Source organism: Mchenga conophoros, linkage group LG8, assembly GCF_057382185.1.
Source record: "Mchenga conophoros isolate Kocher_MC1m ecotype Shallow Benthic linkage group LG8, M_conophoros_male_GT1.1, whole genome shotgun sequence".
NCBI classification, from domain to species: domain Eukaryota; kingdom Metazoa; phylum Chordata; class Actinopteri; order Cichliformes; family Cichlidae; genus Mchenga; species Mchenga conophoros.
The window spans coordinates 16667620-16685990 of NC_140533.1; the positions used below are offsets into that span (position 1 = coordinate 16667620).

Here is an 18371-nt window from a genome sequence, read left to right on the forward strand (position 1 = left end):
GGAGAAAAATAATAGATTTCTGTGAATTTGTTTTATACGTGCATTAAATTAAAATCGGTTTTGTCAATTAAGCATCTTGAGGCAGAGGGTACGGGAGTGGTTCCCTTTTTTTTTCTTTTTTTTTGCTGGGAGTTGGCAACCCTATTAGTTAGGTATATGTAATTATAAATTAGGTTGTTTTATATTTTTGCTAAATACTGTTTAGAATACCAGAATAGGGAGGATGGTGTAGGTTTAAGTTTATTATAAAGGCTCTTTGGCTTTTCCTATAATACCATGGTGGGCCGGTCACTAGTCAAAATGCCCGGGCTGATTTTTTTTGTCCCAGTCCAGCCCTGGTGGGTGTTTCAATCTTTAAATCACTTGCTTTACAGCCCAAGTGATAAAGAGTATCTCTTCTATCACTTCACAATATATCAGTAATATCCAATGAGTTTAACACTCCACCCTGCTCCTGAAAATTTCTAATTATTTGGTATAACGTGCACATAACAGACAACTTAGCAAAGAACCATCTTCTCTTTAGGCATTTTGTCATTAGCTGCATGACACAAAAACATTTTAAACTTGGGTGCCACATTTCAATCAGTTTGTTTATTAGCTGTTTATTCTCAGTTGCATTTTGTCAGTGCATTGCTGCCTTTCTTGGAAGGTAGCAATGCATCCATGTATCAGCACCTTATATCACCTGTATGGCATTATTCCATGCCTGGTAGTGGAGGACTAGATGCAAGTGAATGTGAATCATCTTTAAACTAGTTTAAACTTTGCACAACGCTCCTGCTGCTGAAGAAAGACTTGTTTGGGTACTTGCCTGTCTATTGCTACAAGACTAATGATATCTGTTTTTAAAACTCTGGCCTGCATAACTGCAAATTAAATAGCACAACCCCAGTTTTATTAGACTCACTAATGTCTATTTGATTGGTCATACTTTGAAGTGCTTTAATAAATACCTGTCTAATCCTCTGCCATCCAAAGTAACATTAGACCGAAACTTAAGATTTATAATACTACTGCAGCGACCTCAATACACTTATTAGCCCAGGCTGTCTTATATGTTATTTGGATGTGGTCTTGTTTCAGTCCCAATAACTTGTATTAATCTAAAATTCTAATCCTGACATCTTATTCTTTGAAATGATCCACTTTGATCTTCTTTCAAACTCATCCTGTGACATCATGGTCACATATGATATTGCAGCATAGCATATAACACGATCTGGACTGATATATTGCGTCATGACAGCATACATTTGCCTTTGATGATAAGGCTTTTGATAATGGTGATTGTTTGCCTAGCAGCAGGGAAGAGACCACCAAAATGAGGCTACCCCTCATTCTAATCACCTCATGTTTGGCACTGCACTTACTCAAGTCCTTAGCAGTACATCCATCAAGTTTGATGTGGATGGGACGAAGAGATGTCAAGCTAAGCTAAGAACACACATACACAGACAGACGTAAACTGATTTGTTAGTTAGACATTTTTCCCTTGTGAGTGTGCGTGGGTGGAGTTTTCAAGGTGATTTTAATATTTAATAATAATAATAATGGATACTTTATTGATCCCCATGGGGAAATTACTTGTTTTTTTTCTCTGCATTTGACCCATTCACTCAGTGAAGCAGTGGGCAGCCCACTAAGCAGGCGCCCGGGGAGCAGTGTGTAGGGACGGTACCTTGCTCAGGGGTACCTCAGGGTAGCCGTTAAGTGGATTCGAACCGCCGATCTTCCGATCATGGGGCGACCACTTTACCTACTGAGCTATCCCTGCCCCACTGAGCTATTTATTACTGCTTTCCTTTGATGCTTGGGAATGTCTCTTCCATCTTTTGTTATATCAGCTTCTTTTTGTGCTTATCTGTCCCTTATTCCCTGTCTACCATTTTCTTCTCATATCCCATCTCTGAAGCAGACTGGTATTTCTCTAGATTATATTTTCTCTGCCTTTCCATTTGCTTTTGGAGCCTTACCCCTCTAACATTTATTGCTGTTTTTTTTCCTTATATCATTCCACTGGCACTACCCCTTAGTGCTGTCTCTCTATCCCTGTATATTACTTTCCACATACCCAATTCTTATTTATTATGATAAGTCAGTGAGATTTACCAAATCATCTGCACTTGACTCACACATACAACAGAAACATAACATAATATTTAGTATGGAGAACTTCACTTTGGATGTGCAGAGCATACTATTGAAGGACATATTCAAAGTTCTGCTGAACTGAAAGATTTCAAAGTTCAAATTAAGGGGGAAACATTGAAGTGAACATAGAAAAGACAACAGATCCAAAATTATAAGTCAGAGAGCAAATGTTGTGCTAATCCCTGAACCAGACAGTGAACACTGAAAGTAAAGGGAACTGTCAGGTTGACGGAGTCCTATTGACCCTGGTTAGTCTGTTGGATTTCACAAGCAGCTGACACATACCAGTGGATGAAGATTTCATTCAACTTTGAAGCAGTTTTCCAGTAATTCTGGCAAATCATGAGAGGACTCAGAAGGGAAAACCAGTGGTCTTCTCGCATGGGTGAGGTTTGATGCTGCTTGACTTTAGTCAGGCAGTGGAAGGAAGGCTTTGAGAATGTACTCAATCCCACTGACACATCCTCCGTAGAAGGAGCAGACTCTAGGGATGAGGGTGATGTCTCACCCATCAGGTGGTATTGAGGCAGTTAAACAACTCCTTAGCGGCAAGACTCCTGGGTGGATGACATTTGTCATGAGTGCCTTAAGGCTCTGGATGTTGTGGGGCTGTCTTGGTTTGGACACCTCTGGAACACTGAGCGATAGGTGCCTCTATGCCTCCAAATTGGCAGACTGACAGTGGTTCCCCTCTCTAACAATGGAGACTTTAAGGGGATTAAACTATTCGGAATCCCTAAGAAGGTCTACATCAGGGTGCTGGAGAGGAGACTCCATCTGGTAGTCCAACCTCAGAGTCACGAGGAAAAATGCTGTTTTTGTCCTGGTCGTGGTTGTAGACCTTTATCATCTCAAGGATATTTAAGGGTGAGTGGAAGCACAACTATGTGCTTCATGGACTTGGGCAAGGTATTCAAGAATGTCTCTCTGAATTCTGTAGGTGGTGTTTCGGAAGTATCACCTCTGTGGATTCTGTACCAGTCGATCATATTGAACAAATGTCAAACTAGTCCTTTATTTTGTTTTTTAACTTCATCAGCTAATAGTATAGTCATAGCTATAGTCAATATTCAAACTGGATCTATAGATTGAAATGTGCGTAGCCTGGTGCAGTTGCAGGCTACCCAAGAAGCATTTTGGGTGCTGGGAAGGTGTTTATGTATTTCCGTTATGCGTCTTCAGATTAACTGCTGTCCGATCATCGCCACTACTGCTGTCAGCCGTGTTCAACCCTGCACTGGCTGCAAACAGACCTGACACACTGAAGCAGATAGGGAAAGAGAAAGGGGGGAAGCGGAATAATGGATAAGCCAGCACACTGACAAAGTGGTGATCCCTACAGCACTGAGTCTGTGTGTGCGTATGCGTGTCTTTGTGTGTATACATTTTTTTTTTCGTTTTTCGAATTCAAGTGGGTCGACAATCCGTTTTCTCCAGAGATGCATCAATCTAACACAAGGTTGCAGTGTCTTTCTTTGACAATCCCCTCCTTTTACTCCTCTCATCTCCTTTTTCCCCTTTCCTCTCATCACTACTCCCCATCAATCCGCTCATCACAACTGCCCCCTTTCTCTCCCCTTTCAGCCTACCCTCCTCCACCAATTCTCCCCTTCGTTTCTCTTCTCTATTCCCCTGAAATAATCTCCTCACCAATTTTGTCCCCTCTGTTCCTGCTCTGTCCTCAATGGATGAATGGATCAGGTAGAAAGGATGGATGGATAGGACGGGTGATGGATGAATGGCTGGCTGGTTGGGTAGAGGAGTAAAGACAGAGAGAAATTGGACCCCAGGGACTGTAGATGGGTGTACCTGCTGATGGAAGCTTAAAAAGAACATGACACAGGAGAACTTTAAAAAGAAAAAACAGCCTTTCTCCACTCTGCCCGCTCATGTATTTCAGCCGTTTACAACCATGTCTCTCAGTTTTTGTGTTTGAAAGATTTTGTAGTATATTTTTAGGAGTCAAACCTGTCAGCCAGCAAGGCAGTCCTGTAGCAAAACAATTTGATATATGCTTTGTGCTGTGCTGCAGCCATGACACAGCATTTGATAGAATAAATGGGCAAGCATATTAGCTGGGCTTCTTATTCTACCATTTTCATTTATTTTAACACTGTGCTTTTAAATGGTCTTGAAAGGACTTTTGTGCAGATTAAGTAAGTTGCATCAAGAAGAATGTCTAATTTAACTTGCAAGCTGTCTAGAACACCATGGCTAAAGACATACTGTGGTTATGTTATACACATATTATAAGGTCACTGCTATTCTATTTAGTGACAATTTAATAGAGATAGTCAACGCAGATCTTTCTGAAGTATCTCAAAAAAGATATTCTGGAAGATTTTTTTGGGTATATATATTTTTTTACAATTCCACACCACATGAAGCTATTCAATCTCCTCTCTTGTTAAATTAGCCATTACACTTCAGTCTTTTTCATGAGACGAGACAGTATTATCATAAAATGTTTACCTTCTATTTTTGGTATGCCAGATTCAACTTATGTAGCCATCAATCAAGCAGTTTCAAATTCCTCTCTCCTTTGAGAGAGCAATATTTTTTTTCAGATATCCGATCAACCCAGGCGTCTGTTGAGATTACGCTTCTTTGCCTTTATTGCCACAGTATGTTCACATATTACTCCAGCATATTTTGTAGTTCACCATCATTGGGTTTTCCCTTTCACTCTGTATACTTCAGGCAAAGAAGCCATGCAAATATATAACAGATGGTAACAAGCAGAATGCAGTCAAGTACAACGTTCTCAAATGAGCACTGCTTTTTCTCAATATGGCCTGGTAAAAAATGATTAAAAAGCTTAAGAAACTATTGCAGAATCAGATGGAAAACAATTTGCCAGAAATCGAAAACTTTGCTTCCTCAGTGCTACCCTTAAATGTAATTGGTTTTTGCAACTAATCTGGTATAGTACTGGATATTAAGTCAACATATATTTACTACAATAATCGCCTAAAATTGTCATTGCGATCAGGTTTGGCGTAGGTGCTGAATTGGTTAATCTGTAACCTTTATATAGAGCTATATTAGCCATTATACCTCGTTTCCAGTGTGTAGCTATGCTAAGGTAGCTTTAATAGCTCACTATAGCTTCCTTTTCACTTTACAGATATGCATAAGGATTGATGTTCTCATCTGCAATAAAACTGATTATATGTGTATGTGAAAATGTGAAGATTTGTTTTTTTTTATATTAACATAGATAAATAACAAGTACCCTGTAAGATAGCTGACTATACTTCACTCACAGAGCCAATCTGAAACATCATCTGATGAAATGAATCAATTATTTAAATGGATGCAGGCCAAGGTGATGGCTCTGAAAGATCAGGGATGTCTGTGGTGTTCTTCACTGTCATTTGGGAAGAAAGCAACCTTGGCTCAGCAATCTGTCACGTTAGTCCACACCATCAGACTTCTTGCCATGAATTAAACTCCTGCAGACACACTATTAATTTGTTATCGAATTATATATTCAGAAGCTGTCTTAACACATGTGTGTGGCTAAACATGGAGATTAGCTGAAATCAGAGAACAGGTTCATAAATAAATTTCAAAGCTAGATCTTATTCGATCCATGGCGACTAACTATGAAGTTCCAAAGGTGGTGGTGCAAGAAGACCCTTCATTTTATTTTACTTTTGCAAATGCTCAAGGAAAGTGTTTGCTTCTGTGTTAGGTGTTTCCCTGTTTATTTGCTTTCTGTTTTATTTTGAAATCCACACATCTCTGGAGCTTTGTATGTACTTTTACGTGACTTGTCCTTTTTTGCTTTGTCTCCTTGTGCCTGATTGGTTTCAGCTGTATTCCTCATCTGTTACCTCTCCCTTTGTTGTCTTGTGTATATACTGTCTGAGTCTCTCCTTATTCTTTGCTGTGTTGTCCACATTGCTGTGTGTCTCTTGTGTACCCAGAGATAGCTGCTATTTGGATTTCTTGGCCGTTGTGAAATTCTTTTGGTCTTTTTTTTATGTGAGCTTATGGTAATGCGTTTTAGCTTACTCCCCTGCATTCATGTCTGCAAAACTTCAAGACACACAGTGGTTTAAGACAAAGTCTGTTTGTATCATGTGTGGCCTACAAACTCACTGACGTAGATGACTGTCCCATCAAAACTCTTAATTTCTTACATTTAGTGTCTTTCAGGTCATCTAGGCTTCATTATTTTCCCAACAGATCTATGGTTCTCTGCTATGCCACACATATATCTAGATGGATATAAAGGTTGACTGGAAATGTAAATAAAGAATGGAAATGGAGAAACGTGGTGTTATCCAAAGCTTGGCTCTAAAACTCAATAATTAAAATACTATGTTTGTTATTAAGGAATGTCAAATTTTACTTTTACTTGAGTGACAATAATACAAGATCAATACATTAATGCACTTTGTCTTCTCAGTGTGGAGTAACTCATTCTGTATCCAACCAGATAGACACACACAGCGAGCATCCCACAGTTAGGCTTGTCCAGGTGTCCCACTGAGTCACGGCCTCAGCATGTATATTTTATGGTAACTCTAGGATGCGTGAGTGTGTGGGGGCAGACCGACATCAGGGTTAGATTGTCTAAACTGTGTAAAGTGGTGTCAGTGTCCACATGGAGTTGTGGAAAACATGTCCTAAGCAACATCCATGTTTGTACCATGGAGACAGTTGCTGGGTTGTGGTTCTGTATGTACTGAAAACAATGACAGTCATTTTCTGCAAGCTCAAGTCTGGTTTGACTGCGGATCACTGCTTTGGTCATTAACAGTCAAAGTCACTTCTCTCTCAGTTTTTTCTTAGTCAACTTTGTTCTTAATGGGGACAGTTTTTTCTCTGCCGCTCTTGGCAACCTGTACCTGCTTATTGTGACTGCCAAATTTAGATGGACTGCATTTGAATAATAAATAAAGGAGTTATTGATTGAAACGCCCCGAGTTTAAATAAAGACGTGCTTGATGATGATAAAACTGAAAGGATTTAAACTTTTCTCTCTTTTTTTTCTGTGACTACCTGTGATATTGTCTGAATTTTAAAGTTTTAAGTCTTTTTTATGAGCTCCGCACCTTGAATGCTTCACCCCAATTCCCCTTGCACAGTTCTCAGTGGAGCTTTTCATCAGCTTGACAGGAAGCTGGCATTAGATGGATTTATTCACTTGCTCGTGCACAAAGTCATTCCAGTGATTATATATTTCTTTACAAGAAACTTTGAAAGATGAGAGCAAAAGTGTATCCTTAAAGAAGATTCTGTGAGCGCTTATAGGAAGACAAGTACATATCAATGAGAGAATAAAAATACACAGGTAAAGTTTTGAAGGTGAACATGAGTAGATACTTGCAGGATATGATATGAGCGCCTGTATGCTTGAGAACGCTAACTGTCTCGTGAGCCACTTTAATGGGTGTGAAAATATGCCTGTGACCTTTTGAAATAAAGAGCAGAGAATTTGAATTTCTGTGAATGTGACTCTTCATCAGTGAAACAGAGGATTGCTTTAATGCATTATTTAATTTGGAAACTGGTAACAGAGTGGCAACAAAATTCATTCCATCTTTGTGCAAACACTTGGAAGAATTTGCTTTAATCAATATTTATTTTGGAAGAATTCACTGCACTTGAGAGAAACTTTAAATTAGCACGACCTTAAAAGATTTCGCTCATTTCATCTGGGGAAATCTCATCATGTTCATCTGCCACTTTAACTTACAACCCAGGCTGTTTACTGTTTCATACTGTTTAATTTTTATTATTTGAGGGGGAAATCAGGCTGACAGGTAGAAAGGAGGAGGGCAAATTAGAGTAGACAGGGAAGAGGAGAGACGGTGGGTAGAGAGAGACTGAGAAACTGAGGTGCCCCGTGGAGAACAAATGGCTGGTTAGTAATATATGAGGGGCATCAGCTTACACTGAAGGATAAAAAGGCAGTGAGGCAGGGGATACACATCTGTCATCTGCTGTTCGCACACACATGCACACCCTCATGCACCAGCTGGGAGAGTGTGATGTAACTAGTGACTATTGTTCCATCGCTCAATCCTCTTTTCTCGGTTGCTAACCTGAAATCCACCCTAGAAAAAAGCTTCAGAGGGGTAAAAGGCATGGACATCGTGGCCCGTCGCCTTCTCGACAACAACGGCAAAATCGGAAAATGCTTAAACTTCGTGAAACTCTAAATTATGTGTAAGAGCAGTTGTATTGGACTAGGTCGCTTACTCTTTAAGTGTCCAGATAATTATGCTGGCCATTGCTGCACAAGTGACTTGCAATCAAAACACATACAGTTTATGAATATGTCTAGACACATCATTTGGTTTGAGGGAGAAATTATTTTCTGAGTTAACTAATAAAACATTCAAAGCCTGCCTGGAAGCCATGACACAGCTTAACATCCAGGGAAATATGTGTATTTTTCAAGAAATGAACAGGACTGTGGATGATGTAGGCATAAAAAATATTTGGGTTACAGAAGATTATTCTTCTGTGTCAAAGTCTTTTGCTTTAAATATCTAGCTATCTAACCCATAAAAGTAATATTATACACTATTACTTGTGTGCAGTAAAGGAAGATTTTTTTCATTTCCCATGAAATATTGAAAAAAATGGGAAAATAAAGCAGCAATTGTGTTTTATCAATATGGTATAGAGAGATGATGAATTTAAATTTAACTAACATATGAACCCAGAACAACTTCATTGTATCTTAAGATTGAGTTTCATACCACTTTTATATCATTTTCTTTGAAGTTGATGAATTGAAAGTCCACAAATTTAATGTAGTAATTTTGGCTCAGGAGAAAGAGAGATTTATGTATCTCACAGAGTTTAAGTGTGTGCATGACAGTTACAAACCACTAAGTCAGAGCAACCTATATCTTGCAGAAGCAACCTACTGATTTGGAAAATGACAAGCTGGCTCTGGTATTTGATAAGGCTGTTTCACTTTACACACTGTGCTCTGAAACCCATGTTTTCTGTGGCGTCATGCAGTAATTGTTTTTCACTGAGTTGAGCAGTGAGCATTTACATATGCTTTGACAGCTTATTTAAGTGCAAAAAAACACAAGCATTGTGCTGTATTGCTAGTGATGTATAAATGGCTTTACCTTCCTAAGGAGTAAAAATGAATAAATAAAGCTTTTTTTGAAACTTTACTATTTCAATATACTAAGCTCTAGAGTGATGTCACTTCCAGCACCGACATCCTCCTCCTGAGACAAATGGAATGCGGCAACAGTACATATGAAGACCATTAGCAGACTCAAAAAATTGTGTAAATTTATGTTGAGTTAGCCACACACCATAAAATATGAGCCATTTGCTCAACCTACCAGTCTGCGTAGGGTGTACTGCTTTCTATATTGAAGAACACATAGATGGTAGTGGTAGTTGGATGAGACAGCTTGGGAGTCAGTACCACAACAACAGTAACCATCTACTAGTACTAAACTAGCTAGGCTAACTTGATATTAGCATTCCAATGCTAGGGATTAGCAATCATTTTACTGTAACCGCAAATGGTAATAAATGTAATTGTGAATACTGAAACTTGTGTTTCTGCTCTGTTTCAGCTAGCATGTTCTCTTTCTTTTTCTGAATGTTTGTGAGGTCGTGCATAATTATTTACTGGTTTTGTTCTGGGGCTCTGTGGAAATACCAGAGATAGCTGGTGATGCTAACATTTCACCTTTGTCTTTAATCTGCCATTAGCAAAGCAAAAAAAAAAAGAAGAGCAACAGTTATTTACTATGCCAACTTATTTAAAGCACACATGAAAGAGATTGAGAAAGAAAAGTGATTGAGTATTTCGATCTTTAAATATTCTTTCATTTTATGTTCATCTTTTCATTTCAAAGTCATCTCAGTTTGCAACGTTTTTCCTTCACCTCTTCCACAGGATTTAGTCAGCTTAATATAAAAATTAGTTAAACACATTATTGTAACATCATCTAAACTGAACATTTGCTACATACTTTTTTAATTAAAACGTAAGTGGCGGCACATGTGTGCGCTATGTGTTAGTGCTGCTCCAATATAATAGTACAAGTTAATCCAATGTATTCAGTTTCAGTTACTTTAGAAAGGAAATAAAGTTAGAATATTAGGTTTACCATGCTAAATTTATTTAATTTCAGCATTTCAATTTTTAGTTTACCTTAATATCCTGCTGTAGGTAGTCTGCCGACACGGAACATGATTGATTATTAATTGCTTAATTGTGCCATGCAGTGTGGCTGTCTGAGAGCATCTGTGTTGTTGTGTTTTTGCATTCATTTATTAAGGTTTAATATGTTTCTGTTTCCTAAAGCTATTAAGACTTTGAGATTATCACCTGTACCATGACCAGATTCCGTTTTTGAGGAACTATAGAGTAAGACAGTTTGAGTAGGCCTCAATCTATTAAGTAGGTCTTGAATAGATTTTTTCTTGAGTGAGTGATGTGGTTGGATTTTTACAGTATGGACAAAGAAAACGTTCATGACAAACTGGAAATCTGATATTTTTAGCAGAAAGATGCGCTAATATGAACTATTTGTGTTAACAGGCAAATAGTTCCCATTTGGGAGCTTCATTCTACATGAAAATACAACACACCACATCACCGACTTCTGATATAATCGCTGATGTCACACAGTTGTAATGCTTTATCCTGGAGAGGTAGAGCAAGAGGGTACGAGAGAGAGAAAGTGTGATCATTGTTCCATGAAGTCTATTTTCTAGGTGAGCAGATATCCATCTTCCACCCTTCCTCTGGGACTTTCCCAACCATCCTCGAGAGCTGTACAGTAATATCGGCTTGTCAGGTGAATGTGGGTGTTCTTTTTTTTTTTTCACTGTATCTCACAAGAACAGGGAAATAGATGAAAGAGAATGTTTGAATGTCGGTGCTCTTTTCCCTCTGAATGAGACAGTTTTTAGCTTCTGGCCAGTTTTGAAATAATTTCTTCTCGTAGTAATACAGTAAATTGTGGGTGATGGCTCTGAGAGATGTTGGAAAAGCTCAGAAAGATTGGCAGAAATTGGCTATCATCTTCAAATCTTTGAACCTGCTTACTGCATTTCATGTTTGACGCCCTTGTCTTTACCTTTTGTCTTTGTTCTGATAGTTAATTCTGATCTTAAGTGAAAATTTTCTCCTAATTTCTCTTTCTTCTTCTCCTCTGTTCACTGCTACCTTTCTTTTCCCCTCTCTCTCCTTCCTGGTGCGGTGGGGCTGGCTCTTGATGCAGACTGGCAATATGAGGGTGAGAACATTCCTCCTTTTTCTTTCTCTGTTAACTGTGTGTTCAGTCACTGTGCTAGTTTATTAACCCCTGCCAACCTTACAGAGATGGTTATAGTGGGCTACGTCTGTCAGTCTCTGTACTGTCAGTTCTTGCCTTTCTTACTCCACCTCACCTTATTTATACACCTTTCATTCCCGCGATATAATTCGGCTGGACTACAGAATCATTTCCTCTCTCTGTAAAAAGAAAAATGAGGTCATAAGCAACAGTTTATGTCTGCCAAGCTTTCCTTTTCAATCTCTGTGGAGTTGCCCTTAGACCTTTTCTTACACATGGTACTGCAACCCTGTAAAAAGAAAAGAAAAAAGATCTGTCCTCTAAGTACTACATAGTGCTTAGAGGACCATTTAAAATGAAATTGAATAATGAAACTCAATATTCAGTAATGTATTAATGGTACCTTTTCATGTTTCTTTTTTCTCTGTTTTTCTATCCAGAATGCAAACTTTCCCGCTCGGGTCCTCCTGCTACCATAGTTGCCATCGATGAAGAAAGCCCCAACGGTAAAGTATTATTTTCTTTCTTGCTTAATGCTTCATAGGAGATTTTAAAAATGGTCTAAACTCAAGATGTGATGGGCGACCACTTCAGTATGATTACTACCTTTTAGCGTATGTTAGACAAACACTGTTTGAAAATCTTGACCTTTAAAAGACGCTGATTGGAATAGCATGTGGTGTGCCCTCATTAAAATATTCTGTGCCAACTGGGTCATAGTTGAAGCCTCATCTTATTTGAACTAATGAACGGTTCAAACTGCTATTGTGTTTTTCTATATGTGCTGTTTCGATCTGGTCACAGTAACTTCTTGGCGTTTTTACTAGTTGCCTGGCAACTTGGAAGTGATAACAAGATCTTGGTTTTGAGGTGAAATGTGTTAAAAATTAAGGTTTGAAGTTCCTTGCTGGTCGATTTCATTACCTTTGTTTGACTGTCTCCAGACAAAGCTTCACATTAAACCAACAGCTAAGGAAGAGGTGCGTTTCACTTGATTCAAGCTATATTAAGGTTTAGGAAAATCTTGTGTTTACAGGCTGTATTATGATGACTTCGTCAGTATTTTTAGAGTTTATAACTAATTGTGTTTCCGGTTATGTGGATATCTCTTCTCTTCTCTTCTCTTCTCTGTGTTTTTGTCTCCAGCTCAAATTATTTAAGGGCTTTATGGCTCATTAGTGGACCCTGGTTCAACATCTCCCATATGGAAAAGATATATATAAATCTTATAAAGTTTGTATCTGTCTTGTGTGAAACTTGTATGAAAAGCATATAAGAGTGAAAACAGATATAAGATCCCTTGAAAAATTATATAATGAAACTTGTATGTTTTGGATACTTACTAAAACAATGTATGAAAGTAATGCGAAAGTGGCCACTTTCATGAGTAAATCATGTAAGCCTTATATGATTTACTCATGAAAGTGGCCACTTTCATGAGTAATCACATATAAGTTTTTACTATTTCTTTTCCGTATGGGCTGTGCCATTTAGACCAAAGGGATGTAAACAAACACACATTCCTAGAGTCTGCTTCGGTTGGTATATCTAGCATCATGAATTTTTGTGTAGTACAGAGCAGATTATGTGTTGAGGGACCACACATTTCAATGGATTAATTTATTCCCTGCTTAAGTCAAGTAGATCAAAGCAAATGCATTTGCAAATAAAGGTAAATTATGGATAGACAAGTTGATCTGTATTGTTAAATTGCTCTCGTATCTCCAGCCTTTAGATTACTGCTTGGGGGAGGATGTTTGCTATGTCTGGTTTTTCACAAAGTTTTAAAGTGTGAGACCTAATTATAGTAATCCTAACTGACGTGAACAGAGATTAGCATAGCAGAACCAAACACAGAGGAGAGCAATGTTTTCCATAAACCCAGCTGGCATCGCTAGCTGTTAATGGCTTAATGCATCACACAAAGCTACCTACCTTTTATTTTCCTGGTGCTTTTGGTAATCAGCCTGGAAGTGTTAATTTCATGTAGGGCTTCCAATTAACACTTATATCTTTTACGAGTGAAACGTCGCTAATGTTCTTTTTATTTTTGTTGTTGTTTAAAGATAAAAATTTGTTTTAATCTGAGAAAACATTTAATCATAAAATCATAAATGCTATAAATCACCAATCAAACAAGCGTGCTGTTATTTAAAAAAAAAGATTTTAGTGGGACATCTACAAAGTACTAAAGAGATCCATTTTCAGCAAAAATCACTTTCGTGAAAATTGTTACCTAATACATGTTCGTTATGTTGAAAGGTTGATTGACCACAGGAAAAACAGTTTTTCCAATTATATTAGCATAAGTGAAGGCTGCTCTGCTGATTAAAGAAGCAAATAAATTAGGCTAGAGAAAATTGAAAAACTTGTGAGTCCAAAAACAGTGAATATTACTAATCAGACAAAGAAAAAGATAAAGTGGGAGACCACACGCAAGAGCAAGAAGACGAGTACAGAGCCTTTAGTTTGTGAAAAATACGCCTCACTGGTCCTCTGCTGCCAACTTCATTAAATGCACAAAACACCGGGCTCAGTGTCAACAGAGAATAGGGGACTCCAGGGTGTTGGTCTTTGGTCTGAGAAAAAGAGACTGGTTGATAAAATGAAAAGATAAGTAGATAACTCGACATTGAAATTCAAGCTTGGATTTGTCAGGCGAGTAAACACTAGCAGTTTCATCACATCAGAAGTTAAAAGCACAATATTGAGCATTATTATTGTGTATAATTAGTTTTCAGTTTTATTTACACATTTTCATTCTGGTTTCATTCAAGCAGCTGGTGGAATCCAGATGTTGACATCTGTATTTCTTTTTCTGTGCGGCGCCTCGCAACCTTGTTGCAGCTTTTCTCGATTGCTCTGCTGTCCCTGTTTAAATCTCAGAACTCATCAGAGACAGTTTGTACTTTTGTCAGTCAGAACTACAGATTTATCAGCTTCACTGCATTAGTGTTTTCAATCAAATCACTTCAGACCTTTTTTCAGATATGTATGAAAGAGCCTGATAAGTCACACACTGTCAGTAGCAGCACTGAAGCTGTCCTTCCAAAAGCAAATATAAACAACACATTGTAAGAAGAGTTGAAATAAATAGACACACATGAGGGTTTTTTTATATTTGAATGTGATTTCTTTGTCTTTTTTGGACAATAGTTTGTAAAGCTTTGAGGTGGTTCTGTGAGAAAATCCCAACAGTGTCCGAAATACTCAAACCAGCACGTATATCACCAGCAACCGTGCCGCATGTAAAGTAACTTAAAAACCTTTATTCCCTATTCTGATGCTCAGTTTGAACCTCAGCAGGTCATCTTTACCATGTCTTCATTCCTAAATGTGTTGAGTTGCTACCATGTGATTGGCTGATTAGATATTTGCATTAAGGAGCAGTTGAACATGCGTGCCTAATAAAGTAGTGTGGTTTTACTGTACTATACAGTAGCATCGTGTGAGTAATGTTCTCGGTTCTTATGAGGTTTGTTTTCTGACAGAAAAGATAACACAACATGATATGTGTTGAGATTTCACATATCATGTTGCTTTTCTCAGTTTCAGTATTTCTATCATGTAAAATTCACTTAAATCCCTCACATTTTAGTTTTGGGTCTGAACACTTCTGAACATTTACTAAAAAAAATGAAATGTCTAAACATTAGATACAATCACCCTTAACAGATTTAGTGTTGATAGTTGGGGGGAAAGGATTGTTAGGGACAGTAACCAATTACCAAACAAATTACTACCCTTTAATTTTTTTTTAAGATTTCACACAATGTCTCTTAACTACTAAATAGTTTGTTTGAATTAAATATATCATAGGTAATAGCTTGGCCACATTGTTTAACATTGTGTGATTCATTTGTCGGTGCAGTAATTGTGTACATATTGAATATCCAAGTGTGTGCCTGTTTAAGCCGTAATCTTCCTAACGGGGCTGGTGAAGAATAATTTAGCCTTGGAATGGTTTGTATGCATTGTGGCTTGTATTGCTCTACAACTGTAAAATAGTGTTACAGATTTAATAGAGGTTGTTGCTTTAGGGTGATTATCTCGGGTTGGTGTTAGCAAACGGGAGAGAGTCGAAGAAAGACAAGAGAAAAGAGAGGGAGACTAACAAGTTGGAAAATGTTTGCTCAATTTTTGCATTTAATAGTATCTAATCAGCTTTGCTTACTGCTATTTCTAATATTAATGTAAATATACTGAGGTTTGTTAATCTAGCTTGCACTGATAATAACGTAGCTGCAAGCTAAATAAAACCGTTATTAGTCTGCACTTTCAGAAAAAGTTGCTAGACATTATAGTTATGCCTGTAGGTTTTTGGAAAGAGGCACATCAGGATGTGATTAAAGTACAGACAAAAGTATTGGATTAACTGTTTAGTAGTTACCGCTGTTTTAACAGTCTCCAATTTTCATTTTAAATAAAAGATTGTTTTTAATAGTTGATGAAAATCCTTTGCAGTCAATGACTGCCTGAAGTCTTGAACCCAAAGACATCACCAAATGCTGTGTTTACTTCCTTGAGATACTCTGCTAGGCCTTTACTATAGCCCCCTGTTGTTGCTGCTCATTTGTGCATCTGTTCTCTCTGCCTTCAGTTTTGTCCTCAGTAACTAAAAAGCATGCACATGCACAAAAATGCACAGTTGTGTTGAACTCCAGTAACCAACTTGGTTATTGAAGAATATACCATTCATTTGCCTGGAGAAAATTATATGTTGCTTTTATATGTGCTTTGGGTCATTATCATTGAAAATCAAATGGAAGTGGCTGAGTGTGAGCAGAGTACAGCCCTATACACTTCAGAATTCATCCTGCAACTTCAGTCGGCAGCCACATCGTCAAACACCTGTGACCACTTTAGCCCCCCTTTAAGTTTTCCCTTTCCCTGATTTAAATTTTTTTAACATCCTGTCCAACATGTCTGCTATAACCTTCCTCTGGACATGTCTAAACTACATTAGTCTTGTCACTCTTACATTGTCTCCACACTGCTCAAACTGAGCTGTCCTTCTCTAATCCCTTGTCGTCACTCCTAACACGAATCTTATCATCTTCAACTCTGTCACCTCCAGCTTGGCTGCAGACACCTGACACTTGTCTGCACCCACTACACCCTGCCCGCACTCTTTTCGTCACCTTTCTTGTGCTGGCCCCAGGTGTTTAAACTTGTCTACCTTTCACCTACCACCTTACATCTTTACCATTTCATCTGCTTTCCTCATATTCACACACATGCCTTCTGTCTTGCTTCTGCTGACCTTCATTCCTCTTCTCTCCAGAGCATACCTCCACCTCTCCAGACTCTCTTCCACCTGCTCCCTACTCTCACTATAGATCACAATATTATTTACAAATATCACAGCCCACGGAGACTCCCGGACAAATTGACCTCATCTGTCAATTTGTCCATCAACAATGCAAACATGAAGGGGCTCAGAACCAATTAATGATTTAATCCCCCCACCTTGAACCCAATCTCAATCAATCAATCAAGGCTTTATTCGCCACATGCAGGTTGCCCTGCAGTGAAATGTGTCCTTCGCCCTGCTTCCAGCCAACCCAGGTGGCCTTGCATAGAATGGGAAACTTCTCCGTGATGTAATCCAATGTACGCTCAGAGGTCTTATTCTGAGTATTCACAGCAGCCGTAAGCTTCTCCAAGATCTTAACCATGCTGCACTCAGTCAGCCCATTCTGAGAAGTCGTGCCTACTACTTCATTCATGTCCTGCACCAACCTCGCATGCTTTTCTGCATATCCTTGGTAGCTTTGATTTCAAGCTCTAGTCAGCTGATGAAAATCCTTGTCTCCTTCCTTAGTGCCTAGCCTCATGTACAACACGCATTACAAGCTTTTTCCTTTGCCACCTCTCTCTTTGCAGTATAGCTAGCCTCCCAATACTCCTCTCTACTCTCTTCATCTCCCTGACTATCCCACTTTTTTTAAATTAACTGCTTCCTTTGAATAACTTCCCAGTACTTCCCCATTCCACCACAGATCTCCTCGTCTTCTTTCCTCTGTCCAGAGGATATGAAGACAGTCTCTTAGCAGTTTTTCTCACAACTGCAGCTATACACTTCCATTCATATTGTAACTCTTCCCTGTGCCACCGAGAGCCCATCTTAAGTCTTCCCTGAACTCTGCAACATTCTTCGACCTTATCCTCCACCATCTAATCCTTGCCTCTGCCTTCACTCAGTTCCTCTTCTTGATTTGCAAACTACCATTCGATTCTCCCCTGACACCACTTTGCAGTTTCCTATCTCTCCTTCCCACAAGATATAGTCCTCCTGTGTGCAGCTTCTCCCACTCTTATGTCACCTTATGTTCCTCCCTCTTTTTGAAGTATACATTAACCACAGCCATTTTTGCAAAACTCATCACCATCTGTCCTTTCTGCATTTCTCTCCTTAACCTACCCAAGACCTCCTCGTCACCTCTGTTCCCTTCACATGCATGTCCACTCAAGTCTGTTCCTTCATCCAACTTACTCCAGAATTCCTTTCTCTTCTGACATCCACATTGGAGGCAATACAACATCACCACATTCAACATAACCACTTCCTACAATATGTTCACCTCCACAACACGACTAACGCACTCTTCCTTCAAGATTACTTCCATTTCATTACGTTTCCTTCCTACGGTAGAAAAGTTTGAATCCATCTTTCATGCTCCTAGCCTTGACTCCCTTCCACCTGGTGTCCTGCACACACAGCACATCTAGTTTCTTTCCTATCAGCCAGCTCTAACCCTTAACTAGTTACAGTCTCTACACTTAAATTCCCTATACTCTCATCTCTACATTTATACCTTTTTATTCTTTCTCGTACCCTCTGAATACTCCTTCCAAATCTCCTCTTCCTCTGTCTTCACCTTTATGCAATTCTTCCCATTTATCCAGACTTGGGACCAGCACTAGGAGTAC

At 38.7% G+C, this 18371-nt stretch overlaps 1 protein-coding gene across 1 annotated transcript in view; it reads left to right on the forward strand.

The window, feature by feature from the left end:
• Positions 1-18371, forward strand: part of LOC146568505 (protocadherin-15-like) — a 235777-nt gene that overhangs the window by 38359 nt on the left and 179047 nt on the right. The window contains exons 3-4 of the mRNA XM_085284578.1: positions 11385-11399; positions 11879-11944. Coding sequence (XP_085140704.1) covers positions 11385-11399; positions 11879-11944 — 81 coding nt within the window. The remainder of the gene's footprint in view (positions 1-11384; positions 11400-11878; positions 11945-18371) is intronic.